This window comes from Varroa destructor, unplaced genomic scaffold (genome assembly GCF_002443255.2).
Source record: "Varroa destructor unplaced genomic scaffold, Vdes_3.0 BEIS01000001.1, whole genome shotgun sequence".
In the NCBI taxonomy this organism is placed as follows: domain Eukaryota; kingdom Metazoa; phylum Arthropoda; class Arachnida; order Mesostigmata; family Varroidae; genus Varroa; species Varroa destructor.
In genome coordinates this window covers 17653394-17667742 of record NW_019211454.1, presented here as the reverse complement: position 1 = coordinate 17667742, position 14349 = coordinate 17653394, and the positions used below count along the sequence as shown (strand labels likewise).

General features: G+C 46.7%; 1 protein-coding gene across 12 annotated transcripts in view; it reads left to right on the top strand.

Moving 5' to 3' along the window:
• The window catches only part of LOC111243380 (uncharacterized), a 52577-nt gene that overhangs the window by 34254 nt on the left and 3974 nt on the right, over positions 1–14349 (top strand). For 10 of the 12 annotated variants that reach the window (XM_086976925.1, XM_086976926.1, XM_086976928.1 and 7 more), the window contains 3 exons: positions 7589–8138; positions 10395–10565; positions 10890–14348. In XM_086976925.1, the coding sequence (XP_086833051.1) occupies positions 7589–8138; positions 10395–10565; positions 10890–14348 (4180 nt within the window). Of the gene's footprint in view, positions 1–10; positions 2690–4987; positions 7373–7588; positions 8139–10394; positions 10566–10889; position 14349 lie in introns of those variants that run through there. The other 2 variants (XM_086976932.1, XM_086976935.1) reach the window with 2 other exon arrangements.

Genomic DNA, 14349 nt, shown 5'->3' with positions numbered 1-14349 from the left:
TGTGTGTTTGCCTTTATGTGAAGGATGGAACATGCTTCTTGGAGCGCCTGGTTTACTGCTCCGTGTCAAATTCGACAGGCCCGCGCTGTTGAACGTGGGACGATGCTTTTCCTTGCGTGGTTTCGTCGATTGACAGCGGAAAGGAGAAAAAAGCAAATCATTAAGAGAACATTATCCTAACGGGAATATTATAAGATTCTGTGGTAAACCAGCAACAGTAATAATGATGTAGTTCTGCCTACCTAGAGATTCTGTCCGCGTAAGGCCCCGTGTTACCACTTTTCAAGAAAAGTACTTTACTTGGCCTATATACTTCGTTACGATGCTCTAGTGCTGCTCGACAGTACCTTCATAGCTCCGTTGCCTCCTAATCGTCAACAATCGAGATACAAGTTGCTAAAAGCCTCTTTCTATTGCGTTCATCACCGTATCAGTGTGCAACGTAGTTAGTACTTGATACCGGCATAGCAAACAAAATCAACAATGGTGACATCGTTGGTATTCGTGGAGTTTTAGTGGTCACGTGTTGACCCGACGCGCCGTTGTCGCGTCACACGTCGGACACTGCCCATTGCAAACAACAAGGACAATGGCGAGAATAGAAAATTACGTACTCCAGGCGTCTCTATGGACGTTCACTAGACAATGGTTGCGACGTGCTTGCCACTTGTCATTGGCTGCTGTAACCGGGTGGCTCTATCTGAGACTTTCTCATTGTCGTCTGTTAGCCTGTATGTTGCGTTGTCCTATGGAGACACATGGTGCTCTTATTGCAGCGCACAACTGCATGAACTTGTGTGTCATTTGATAAAATGACCAATTCAGGCGAAGGCAGCTAACTGTAATCGAGGTTTAAACGTTTGGCATCTTTGCCGACTGGCGTCAACAAGATGTTTTGTCTAATGCAGTGCAGTGCAGTAGCAGACAGCAGAAGCAGACGGGCAAACGCAAACAGCGGCACAAGTAGAGCCATTAACACTAGCGATGTGCGCGTACAGCAGACAGCGAAACGGTGGGAGAGTGGAAAATGCAAAACTGCTGGATGCGAAAGTACAAACAACATAGAGAGTTAGTCGTAACTGCAGCGTTGAATAAGTGGTCGGCGTCACTTCCGTACGGTAAATTCCGAACGGCTGTCATTATACATAATGGTGAAGCAACTGTGGACCGAGATTTAAGAAGTCAACTGAACTCTAAAATTTCTTTGTTGCGCGACAACTGGAGCAAGGCGGTATAAAGTCGTCTTTGTCTGAAAGCACCTGCATGTACGGATGGGCGTGAGCGCGCTCGATCATGATAACGAAATGATTAAAGGGAAAACTAAGTACGGCGATAAAAAGAAACAATTACGTAAAAGCCACGGCAACAAAGACGTCGCGTAAATTATTATGCCCATTATCATGATGTCTCAAACAAAGCTATTAGAAAGAAAGAGACATCAAATCAAAAATCAAAGCTAACGGGCAACCACTGTTTTCGACAACGAATATATTGGCTCTCTGAATACCTAGATACGGCAGTATACGGTTATGTTGACACATAAGGCGCTCGACAGAAATTATATTTTCATAATGTGAAGAGTGCACACACATGGAAATGGGGATTTGCTGCACAAGCCTTTGCAGTGGTGTTGCAGGATAGGTTCTTTCAAAGCTAAACGTCCATCGAGAAATGTGCTTTATCATAGTTCTTAGGTGTGTAATCACCATGTGGTTATCCATTGGGCCGACAGTCGTAGATCGAATGCGTAAGCTTTGCGCAGTGTGTTGCGCGGGCAGGGAAAGAGCGTATATCAAATCTATAAGTAAAGCAAATGAATGCTTCAACAGGTCAACATTCCGATATTAGTAGGTAAGGGGCAGCACTGTGGCTTGTGCACAGAAGCTGTGAAGATACCAAAGGGAAATGCCCCCTATAACAAAGCAGGTCGCACCAAGGTTTCGATCTACTTCAAAGCAGAAGCAGACTCGCAGTAATGGCTATAGCTAAAGCTATGGGACGTTGAGCTAACTGTACGATAAATTTCTAGAGTGCGTTTGTGAGTAAACAGGATTCATTTTAGTCATATTTTTATATTATGAGTTGTTACTTACATGCTAGTAGATTCGACTGCCCCTCTCAAGGTGTGGTGTCTTCAAATATATGCGGTAAGGACTTTATAATGACGAGGTTACATGAGATGCTTGCCCTAAAAATGCCTTCATAACGTCTCTCTAACTGTATGAATCGCAGTACTATCTAGAGGTGCCGAAGGCGCAAACTAAGCAACTCTACATAAGAGCAAATAAAAAAGATAGGGAGTGATTATCACTTCACATCTCCTTCGATATCCTTTGATAAGAAAACACATTTCGTTTTGAACATGAACCAATTTCTGAAAGGTTATAAAAAAGTTTATAAATTATAAGAATTATTATAAAAATTAAATAAAATATTAGCGAACTATAAAAAGACTCGGAGAAGTCTTTTTGTAATTCGCTATGGGTGCCATTGTTGCTTTTCTAAGTTGGATTTTTACAGGTAGCTCTTTTCTACTCGACTTGCCGGTCTTGAATTCCTTTTTAGCGTCTGCAGGCGGGAGATTTTCATGGTGAGCCACGCTGGCATGTCGTACTTGGAATCACAAGAGTTGTTCGATCGCCAGGCAAATCTATAGCCTGCCAATGTTAAACGCTTTGGACAACACAAGGTTGAGATATACGCATAAGTAGGGAGTTAATAGAATAGGAAGGGGCTGAATAGTAAAGCCAGGCTATATCGACTTGTGGGTCGTACCTAATCCGTTAGTCATCGTCTAATAAACGTGATGACGAAAATGAAATTTTGAGTATCGCGTTCATATATAAACACTCGTTCTGATCGGCTCGGGATCGCTGTGAGAGTACTTTTTTTTGTGTGCAATCAGGTTGGCTTTAAATAACTGTATTCTTAGCTAGAAAATAGTGTTTGTAACAGCCTGTTTCGAAGTTTATTCGATTGTTCTGCACTTAAGGATTGTAGTAAGGTATACCAGCTAATAATGCCAGTTATTCGCCATGATCCACCAACCTGTTTGCCGATAATCAATAAAAATCGTAATATTTCGAACCTAATGCAGCATTTTAAGTTAGCCCTTTTCGCCTCGAAACAGAAGACTTGCTACCTAGTCTACTGTTCCATTGGGGGTGCTGTTTTCACGACCTCTTGCACAATCAAGTGTTTCTTTTGTAAGCGATGAACTCAAGAAACATCACCGACAAGGACGACGATTTCGAAAACGAGAAAAAGGCCGAAACCACTAGTCGGTCACCGAGTATCAGCGCAAAATTTTTGGCGCGAAGATGTTGGCTGATTTCTTGAATTGCTATTGACCGTCCCTGTTCCTGTTGGCGGACAGCGACGCTAAAAAGAAATAATGTTGTAGTCTTTCCTCAGAACTTTGATTTGTGTGGTGAACGAAGACATAAGTATAGCTTATGCTACCGACAGCCGAAAACTGAGAAGAGCCTGCTATTGTTTTGGTGTGCTCGCCAGACAGGGGACAACCCAAGGCAGGGCATCGTCATTGTCTTGCAACTACCCTTCACGGAAATGCATATTACCCCAGAACGATGGGTCGCTACATCGAAGCGCCAATGCCTAATGTTCCAGTTTGACACATGTATATTTGTGTGTACATGTCCTGTCGTTGTGAGGCGACCGAGGAGTTTTGTCGCCTGGTATTCGTCTGCAGGGCCCACAGAATAAACCAGATGGACCGTTCGAAACTGGTTGTAACGGGAGCTCTGACTCCAGTTTCCTCAACTTTTCGGCGGGGTGATCATAGTAGTGTGAGGTTGTTTATGTATCGTCGTTATCGTTTCTTGCTTTGTTTCGCGCGCACGAATCGTTAGCAGCAGATCTCAGGTTTATAGGCAGAAGCAGCTGTAGCGGAACTGGCCCTAGCAGGTTGGCGTGATCTGCGTCGATATGCATCTAACTGCATTTGGAAGTTTCTTGATGCTAGTATGGCGAAAGGGGCTCCGTTAGGCTAGGGTTGGCTTTGCTGGCTTGCTCTCTCGCTGACGGTAGTTAGCGAAGGTGACGGTGTTAATGCAGGCGCCCCTGGTTTTCTTTCGTGCTTCTTAAGACCAGCTTTTTGCTGGCCTATTTCTTACTGCTTCTGCCGGCTTTACCAGTCTTCGCGACTAGCACCGCAAACCAGATTTCGGATCTCGCTCGTTCTTAAGTCGTTTTCGTAATTCAGTTGTGTTGATTCTTGTACTGGTTTCGTCTGGTGCTAGAATCGATTTGATCAGAAGAGCTAGTAGCTGACGGGGTCATAGGCGAAGGAGGGGTGGGGGGGAGGAGGGTGACGAAGAAAAGAGGCACGAGGGTGTATTGAAAAAGAGAGCGTACCAGAAACGATGATACTGTGATGGAGGAAGGTTGATGGTTAGTGGTGAGCGGTTAGTGCTTTGCCGCCATCTCAACATCCTGACTCGATTCCCGGGGGTAGCCACCTCTCCTATTTCTGGCCCTTCCCCGGACAACAAAAAGCATCATCTTCTGGATTCCTATTCTTTCGCGCTCTTTTCACCCGCTGCTAGCTGAAATGGCGGCGCGGTGCTGAATCTCTGGAAACGGGGGGCCGCAAGACGGCGGCGGGCAACCTGAAATGCCACAATAGCAGCAGCAGAAGCATTCATAGCGTGAAAGGAAGACGAAGTGAAGTGGCGTCTACGCGATATGGTGCGTATGAGACGATGCTTGTCGATACGATACGGAACAACGGCCGGATCCTAGAATAGATTGCTGTGGATCCGCCTAACGATCGCTTCAACGCTTTTTTATATTGAAATAGCCCGCCAAAACGAGTGAGTGGCGACTGCTGCAACACAGCCCACGGACGCATCGCGTAAGCGGCCACGCGCTGCACGCAGACGCAGTTAAGGAACTTTCATGCAAGGAAATGCTGTTTTTGGACAACAAAAATGGTACCTCGATGCTGTGTTTCAGATTTTGATATTTTGTCTTGGTAGTTGCGGTGAAGGCTGTGCTTTTAAGATATGCTCTTTGGGAAGAGTATTCTTCAGGCATGTTTGTGTGAGTGTGTGACGGGGAATGAATGGGCTAATGAAGAAGTTAAAATGAATGTCACCTGGTCGGAACAATCGAAATGAAAAATGTGCTTATGGCTAGTTCTGTGTATATAAATTTGTGCGATGTGGTTCAGGCAAGAAGCGAGTGTTTATGAATGGGTGTGCAATTTTTGTTTCGCTTCTAAATATGCCCGTGTTGTTGCCGATAGAGAAAAGTTTAATGCCAACTGTGTGAAGCAAGAAAAAATGCACTTTTTTGTTCCATTAGTACATAAGCTAACGTTTGAAAGATCGAGCTGTTATTATCGAATCTACCGAGATTTCGTCGGCTGCTTTAGAAGCGGCCTTTTCACTTTTTTTCCGTTTGTATACCCGTAGCTTCTAATGCTTCCTGTCTGTTATGTGTTCTTATCAACGTTGACAAAACTTCCGTCCGTTAACTTAAATATCTTGCAATTGACGTCATGCTTAGTTATTACGTCTAGAAAGCTATTCATTGGGTGGAAACGATGCTTTCTCCTGAAGTTGTCTTGTATACTTTTTCCTGACATGACTTTCAATTGCTCCACTGGCATGAGCCTTTCTATTCCGTCGGTGATGTTCGCACACGCCTTCGGGACAACAACGCTGGCTGTTGTCAAACTGCTATTGGTGCAGAATATTATGGACATTATTAGTTATGTCTTCAGCACGCGCGATTACGCAAGATGCGACCCAATGCGAGCGTGTATATATGGCTCCTTTCAGCTACCTAAGTTTGTATTAGCACTTTTCTCTGAACACTGAATCGTCAAGTCGAACGTTGTTGCTTCAGTGATTGAAGTTTCCTGCGGGGGTATGTGGAAGCACCTGGATGCCGTTGTAGCGATCGATGATCTTTTCGTTCCCTACTTTTGTCTTCTTGCCGTCCATTCGGTTAAATTTATGTGTTTACTGACAGCTCGATGCAGCTGGCGTTTTCGCCGTTCGTTTTATGTTTGTCTATATCTATCTGCCTTTCGATTGACTATGAAGATACGGACCCGCGCTAATAACAACGGCGCCCATTTGTTTCTGTTGACATAGCTGCTGATGTTTCTGCTAATAAAGTTGTGACGTTCAGTAGCTACCAGACACACGAGCTCCGCTGACGGCCGTTGGAAGCTTCGGCGACGCGGGTAATTGTCGCAGTTGCGAATGAAGACTACTGCCACCAGGAAAAATCCGCAGGAGCAGGGAGAAATAACAAATGGTTGAAATCGAAAGAGTGATTCAGGGTATTCCTCCTATACGTTTCGAACCGGCAGTCGAGGCAACAGTAGTTTCATAGTTAATAGTGCATTGTGAGTACTTTTTACTATTTAACCCTTGATGACCTTGTTCCGTCAATTACATTAAAAGGCGCGTCATCAAACTCGCTTTCTGACGTGAAGCATTGTTGGAGGGAAAAGTCATCGTCATGCAGGTGTCGTCTGTTCAATCCGGCCGTATCCTGTACGTGGCACCCGATCCTAAACAGACACCAAACAGCCCTGCAAAAGCTTACATGAGGGAACTTTGCCCTCTATAGCACACATCTGTACAACCAACCCTAAGCTACGACGTCATGATGATAATTTGGTCCAAAGAGTGGCCTAATATTTACTCGTTGTTTGCTGCCCGTTTAATCTATTCATCTTATGGTACTCGATTTCGTTTATCCTCGCCACAGCAGCAACGAGAACAGCCTCGTCAGCAGCAACTGGCAGCTCGACTTGACGAACTGCACCAAAGCAAATAACAAGACGCTCTTGCAATACGCAAAAAAAAGTCGCTTGCTAAGAAAAGTTTATGGATGGACTCGGTTTGCTTTCCCTCGGATTCCCATGCAAGCTTTGCCTCGGTTGCTGAAACATGGCTTGCCAACGAGCGCTGGAGTCGGCCATTGTTGTAATCCAGCGATTGAGCAGAGTTGGCTTTTGAGCCCAAGATAACGTGATGAATAATTGCGTCGCAAGAATTAGCCAGTTCATGTCTGTACTGGTAGAAATGTTGAAGCAGCAACAGACAGCAATTGGTAGAAAAGTCAGCTCCGTACCAGGAATGGTCTTTGGCGTCAGGTCATTGGGACGCGACAACCACCATTCCGGTCAACAGCCTAGTCACTCAGTCAGTGAGCCGGTCGTTTGCGTACACGTAGCTTTGCAGCTGTATATCTAAAAATACAATGCGAGTACATATAAAGTGATAGCAAGAAGAGAGAAATACAAAGTGGTAGCAAGATGTATGAAATGAATGAGCGGTAACGAGTGTGCCCATCTTCTAGATGAGCCAGTGGAAATCTTTTGAGAATGGTTTGTAAAGTAGAAATTAACCAGAGTTTCTTTGGACTCAGTTTGTGTACATCAAAATCTATTATTAATACTAAACACATTGAAAAGGGGGAGCAGGTAATCTACGTTGCTTCATATGTACAGCACTAAGCATAGCGTATGGGGAACGTAACTAGAAAAAAGTTCACTATTCAGTTTCACACTAACTATTTTTCGAATAATTTGAATTTCTTCCAGACAACAAGCAGCACGCTGTCTTCCGCAATGCCTATTCGAACTGGGTCAGGCTTGCACAGAACAGCAAATGCAACAGATACGAAAGGTGATCGATCTACTGACGCGCGATTCCGAGCAGAACGTCCGCCTTGAACTTCTTGAACAGCTGAGTCTTTTAGCAGGAATTTGTTTAGATCGGCCCGATGCCGCTACTGGAGCAGGCGGACCTGCGCTTATGACGACAGCTAATGGAACGGCAGCTTCTGGAGGAAGTCTCCGGCCTTCTGGTCCATTCATGCCACCGCTCCCGCCAAGCCCGGTACTAGTTCGCCTGCAACGTGCATGTATTCTACCGTGCCTGGCCATGCTGATGCGTGATATGACTTTACAGGTCCGTAAGCGGGCGCAGTGCGTCTTACTTCGCATGTTGGACGCACGCTTGGTCACTCCATCGACGATATCGAGTCAACTACTGCCGACGATCCTTGATTTGGCTCGAGTTTCGCTAGAGAACACGGGCGAATCGGCACTTTCAGCAGATCTTCACGACCAACGGCAGGAAGCCGCTACGGTGAGTAGAAAAAAATACAATACATAGGAAAACATTCAAATTCTTTTCAAAGTGGTATGTGACCTTATCTGCACGTTCGCTCATGCAGCGGGCTTTTCCCCTAATGATGCATGCGGAAAGCGGCATGATATCAATAATTAAGGTTTACAGGAAGCGGCAGTATTTACGTAAATCTGATGAGCGTTACTAGCAGAGTGTCAGGAAATCGGTGCTACTCGTGGTTCTGACTAGTCAAGTACCCCGTGAATAGCAAGATGAGGTCGTATTAGCGTTCTGACGTGAAAGACATGGGTAGTGAGATGTCGTCGTTAAGATTAGGTTTTGCCCCTTGAACACGGTGGGGCCTACAGCGCACCGCAGGGGACGAACTGAATCCTCTCACTACCTTGTCTTTGACGAGGGTCCGCTTCATGTCATCGATTTGAAGATAACGTGTGCTACCACCAAACTACCTCAGACTAACTCTGTGGTTATGGTTGTAAGCTACAAACAACGGTATCCGAGGGACTCCGTCGAGTTTCCCAATGAATGGTAGTGCCTAGGGTAGATTGACGTCGAAGAGGCCATCAAGTGGCTGTGACAGCGTTCATGCAAGTCATTCGCATCACAGCCACCTTTGATGAGCTCTTTTCGGCGCCGTATATCGACAGCGATGAGCGAGTAGTGCCCGTCTAAATACATTTCTACTATGAACATAAGCAAATTAGAATAAGAAGCTTCAACTAAGAATACTGGAAGTAGTGGAACACAATTTTATTTTTGTGTTTCCTGTTATACCGTCAAGGTCCACTAGCTAATGTTTTCGTGACCATTTATAAACTGCAAACATGCGGTAAACAATTATATATATATATATATATATAATATACGATAAACAATTATAATTGTTTGCTATATGATAACTTGCTAAAATATTAGCCAGTGGAATTTGATAGCATGAACTAAGTTGAGCCTTGTGGTAATACAGTGATAGTAATAACGGATATTTTCATTTATTGCGTATAACATTGTTTTTTAGTAGTCAAGGATGATTATGATGAAAAGTTTCTGGACTGTCGCCTAATCATCGAGTTGGCTGTGGTCTGTACCTATAGAACCGTTCATATCACAGCCATCTTTGATGACTTGGGAGGTGGTTGCATTCTCCGAAAGAAGTCAGTCATCTACGGCTTTAGCAGCACAATTAACATTTTTGTTAGCTATTTCCCTTAGGTGAAACAGCAAACCTTTGACATGCAGTTTCTATTGCTTGATATATTTCAACATTTTAATTTTACTTACGGAAGAGCGCGTAGAGTATACGTTTGTCTGGTAAGCTGCGAACACGACCAGTGAACTATATTTCAAACAGGTATAATCCAAGCATTCATATCCACTAAATTTTATCCTGAAGTTCCTTTCTGTTAAAATCGGTGTTGTTCCTCACCGATAATTAGGTACCTGTCCACGGATTAGGGGCTGCGTTAGGAGAGAGAGAGAAATTGGCATAGGATATCCCAACTGCAGAAGCTCCGATCAACAAACAAAACGTCGCCCGCTGCTTCTATAAGATCGCAGCCCGTGTCTGTCTCACCAAAGTGGCTGTGCAGACGTCTAAATCAAAGATTCGTATCACAGCCAGCTTTGATGAGGTGGACGGCTCGAATGACATCATTGCCTTGTGCTTTATAAGACACGCCAGAAAAGGCTGCACAGTTAGCCTGGTGTGCCCGACAATGAGCTAGATGTTTTCGCCCTTGTCAGTTTATTAATGCCGATTTGTCTATGAAGAGTACTATGATGAATGGCACTTGCTAACGCTGTGAAAGACAAGGGTAGTGAGATGTTTTATAAGGATCAGTTCGTCTCACTAGCCTGTCTTTGACGGGGTTACAGGAGTTTTCCGCGTTGAAATTGAGTTGTGTGGCATGCAGCGAATGAATTATTTCGAAATAGTTAATTATGTCAATTGTGTGGTCGGACATTGCATGTGTCCTTGCAGCGGAACGTATAATCTAGATGGACGTACGACCAGACACATGAACATGATTTGTATGAGTGCATTTTTGAGATATATTCCTTATAACATCAACAACAAGTAACGACAACGAGTTTTGTACCTACCTAACGTAAACATTTCTGTATGTTTCTTGTTTCTTTTTTTATCACTGTGTGGTTCAATTCCTCTGCGGTGCATCTACTCCGCTGTGCCATTCCAATTTTAAATTTTGCCTTATGATGCCACTGCTCGACGCTGGGCCCTACCGATTCGAATAGTTGCTGCCGAAGTTGATAGCGTACGTGGACCGCGAACAAGCTCAAGCTGAGCTACTTCCTCCGTTTCTCGAGCTTTGCAACGATCCATCGTTCCACGTACGGAGGGCGTGCGCTGTCGCGATGGTCGAGTTGTGCCAAGTGCTCGACGCTCAGTGCATCCAGAACAGTTTGGTAAGAGTGATTGCGTTATTAGGTAGCTAGTAATTGGGGACACACGAATGTGTTAGCTTTCTATTTGCGCCAGAAATGTGAGTAAGCTCACATTTAGCGGCAATAATCATACTCGACCTAGCTCACTGGTCAGTTACATTTAAATGAATTTAGACACATCCCTTTCCGCTTGGCACAAGATATACCCTATAGTGTGTAGGGACCCTCGTGCTTCCAGGCCCATGCACGGCACGAATGAAGATAATGCATTGGTGTACCACGTGGTTTTTTCTTGCTTCCACTTCACAGTCATTGACGTGTTTTTTCTTTGTTTTGATCCATTAGTTAGCTACGTTCCTGTCCCTCTGCGAGGACGACGCCTGGTCTGTTCGAAAGGCTTGCACTGAATCGTTTATGGCAATTTCTTGCGTGGTCGAACCTCGACTTCGGCTGGAGGCATTAGCCCCGCGCTTCGTATCGCTACTAACCGATCCCGCGAAATGGGTGGCTGCCGCCGCCTACCAAAACCTGGGCCCATTTATATCAACGTTCGCCGACCCAAAACGGACAGGTCTCGAGCTCGTTCGGCCGGAAGGGGTCAACCAGGAGGCTGCTGTCCGGCGTACGCCCGACTACGAAGCACCCTTACATGAACCTGGCGTCGTGCACGAGAACTTCATGCGCAACATCAGCAGTCCCGACAACGGATTTCAGTGTCGAAGAGAAATCAGTATTGAAGAAAGAATGTCTAGTGGAAGCGATCGGGCATCGATCTACGCAGCACAGTTGTCCTCATCGACAATGGCAGCGGATGGTAGATGCTACGACGATGCCACGAATAATAACAGTGTTCTTATTGATGGTTCATCGACTACAGCGGGCACAGCCGGCTTCAGCTCGGCAACAACGATCGCCTCATCTGGAAGGTTGGTATTTGGACAGCAGCGCTCTCCGCCACGTAGGGGCTTACCACTAGGCCAAGGCAACGCTGCCGGCGATCTGAACTCGACCGATGTGAACTTCAACAGCTTTATGTTTTGGCGTTCACCGTTACCTGACGTTGACGAGCTCCAGGTCGACGGTGAAGTTGAAGATGTTGTGACCGCTGGCGCCGTAATCGAGCGAGGCGGCGTCGCTCCCATAGGAACGGATGTTGACGATAACAATGACGATGACGCCGGCGTCGTAGTAGAACACGGCCAAGGCGAAAAAACTTCTGCATGCGACGCAGCCGAGGGGTGTCAGGTTGCCGCTTGTAATGATGGGGATTTAGACGAAACGCTTGTAGGTCTAGCAAATTTAAAGTTGGACAATGACTCCCCAAAGAAAAAGTCCGTTACATTTGCTACCGGCCCAAGCGGGGCTAGTGTTATGTTCGACGCTGCTACGGACTCGACGACGTCGCCGCGGTATCGCGCGCAGAAAAATGCGTCGTGGCCTCCGCAGCAGCAGCAGCAGCAGCAAGAACAACAGCAGCAACAGGAACAACAACAACAGCAGCAACAAAATAATATCATCAGCAATAATAAAAATACTGATTCGCCTACGGAGCGCGATATGCTTTTGTACGAGACAAACGTCTGCGGCGTGCCAGCTGAACTTTTACAACACTTTCAGCGGATGCTTGATCCCCAGCTCGCTCGACAGGTTGATTGTATTGATCTGCCGCGTAACTGTGCCTACTCGCTGCCAGCCGTCGCACTTGCCCTGGGCCCTCGAAACTGGAAGCGTCACCTGCGTCGCTTGATTACGCAGTTGAGCCAGTGTGTCCAGTGGAAGGTACGCCATTCGGTGGCGTCGAGTTTGCACAGCCTGGTGATCATCGTTGGCGATAGAGACTCGGTCGAACTGTTGGTTCCGCTGTTCCATACGCTATGCCGCGACGTCGATGAGGTGCGACTTCCGTTGTTGCGGAACTTTCACCAAATGTGTATACATCTTGAACCGCAATCGCGCCGCCTGCTGCTAGAAGCTCTCCATGAGTTTGCGCGCAATGAAAATGAACGTGTGTGGCGGCTACGGGACGAACTTGCGCGACAAATTGCCCTTGTTGCAGGCTGTTTCTCCTTTGGCGATCGCCTGCGTTATTTTGTTCCGATCCTGGAGAAGTTACTGCAAGACAAAGTCGCCCAGGTAAGAAGTTCGGCGGCAGTCTGTTTTGGCCCTATTATCTGGTGTGAAAATCCATTCGTGACAAACGGAGCAACGGTAACTACGGGAATTGGTGATTCGTCTTCAGTGATGAATGCTTCGGCGATTTCGGTATCTTTGTCTACTTCTAGTATCAAGAGCGATGTGCAGCTGCAGGCACAACAAACACAGGGGCAGCAGCAACAACAACAGCAGCAGTATCAACGTTATCGTAATCCTGGAGATATACCCAGCTACTTTGACGCAATGGAGCTGGTATTTCGCAAGCTGAACATGGATGTCCAGTGGGCAAAATGGCAACATCGGCAGGCGTTCGCACGACTTCTGAGCTCGATCGTCGAGCAGGTTCCTGATTCTATTGATATTTTGGCGGGCGCTGACGAGCAAACGATGGCCCGCGCCACTGAAGGGTTAACCCTATTGTGCAGTCAAAGTGTGGGACTGCGGAATATGGCATTGGTGATGAAGCTGATTAGGCCGGAAGTTGAGGCGCTGCTTGACCATCGCGTCCCCAACGTTCGACTCGAGGTAGCGGCGCTGCTGTCGAACACGGCGGCGCGCTGCGCCGATGTGCTCATGGAACATCGGAGGACGTGCGAACCCTGCCGAGCCCGACTTAGCGACGCGGTCAAGTCGTTTGACAGCGTGCGTCTACGGCGTCGAAAGCGACGCAGACGGAGAGCCGACGTCATTCCCAATCAGTTCAGCGATCCACAAAATCGGGAAGGCGATCCCGAATTGGGTTCGGCAGCGTCAAACTTATCTGGCGCATTCGGGTGTGGGGCGCAGCTCAGCATAACGGATAATACAGATGACAACGTTGATGATGACGGTGATGTTGAGTATGATGACGACACGCAACAGCCGGCGATAGACAGCAAGAATAATAACAACAATGTGAAAAGCGAAAAGCCAGTAATTGGGACAGATGCCGCACGCGAGCAAGCGAGCAATGAAGACGATAGCAGCACCGTTCAGAACGACACAGTGTCGACAAAGCTTGTCAAAACGGAAAAAGAACCTTTGCTTGTGGGCCACAACTGTGTAAACGCGACCGAAGTCAAGCCTGCGCCGCGCACGAAAATTCGTGACCGTCTTCAGAAGATAGGAGATACCAGCAAGATGACAGGTAAATTTACCGAAGGAACAAAAGAGTCTTCCTCGACCGCCTCCCTAAAAACCCTCACAACAGCAACGGACACGTCTTCTACATCGGCAGAAACCATTATCGTGTCTGCTAAGCAGGTGTCGTCTGCTCCCGCTGAATGTCCGATTCGTGTGAACATCCAGCCGGATGGAAACAAGCAGGAAAAGACCGATGAGACCACAGGTGCTGACAGAAACATCTGTAGTAGTGGTGAAAATCAAGGGAGCAATGGTACAAGCCTAAAACACGGTCACACCGACCGGGGCGGGTCTGAGGACAGCGATTCGAGCGCCCATGAGGCCGAACGTCGTCAACTTCTAGCCGTCCTCGGTATCTCGTACCTGCCCGACGCATTCGACAAACTTTGGGGCGACAAGGATCCTGATGTTCGCCGAGTGGCATCCAACGCTGTCGACCGCTTCAGCATGAACTGCAGCTTTGACATTGGCGGCCGGCTGGCACAACAGTCCCTGCAAGTAATAGTTAGCCAACGCTTGCAAACACCGG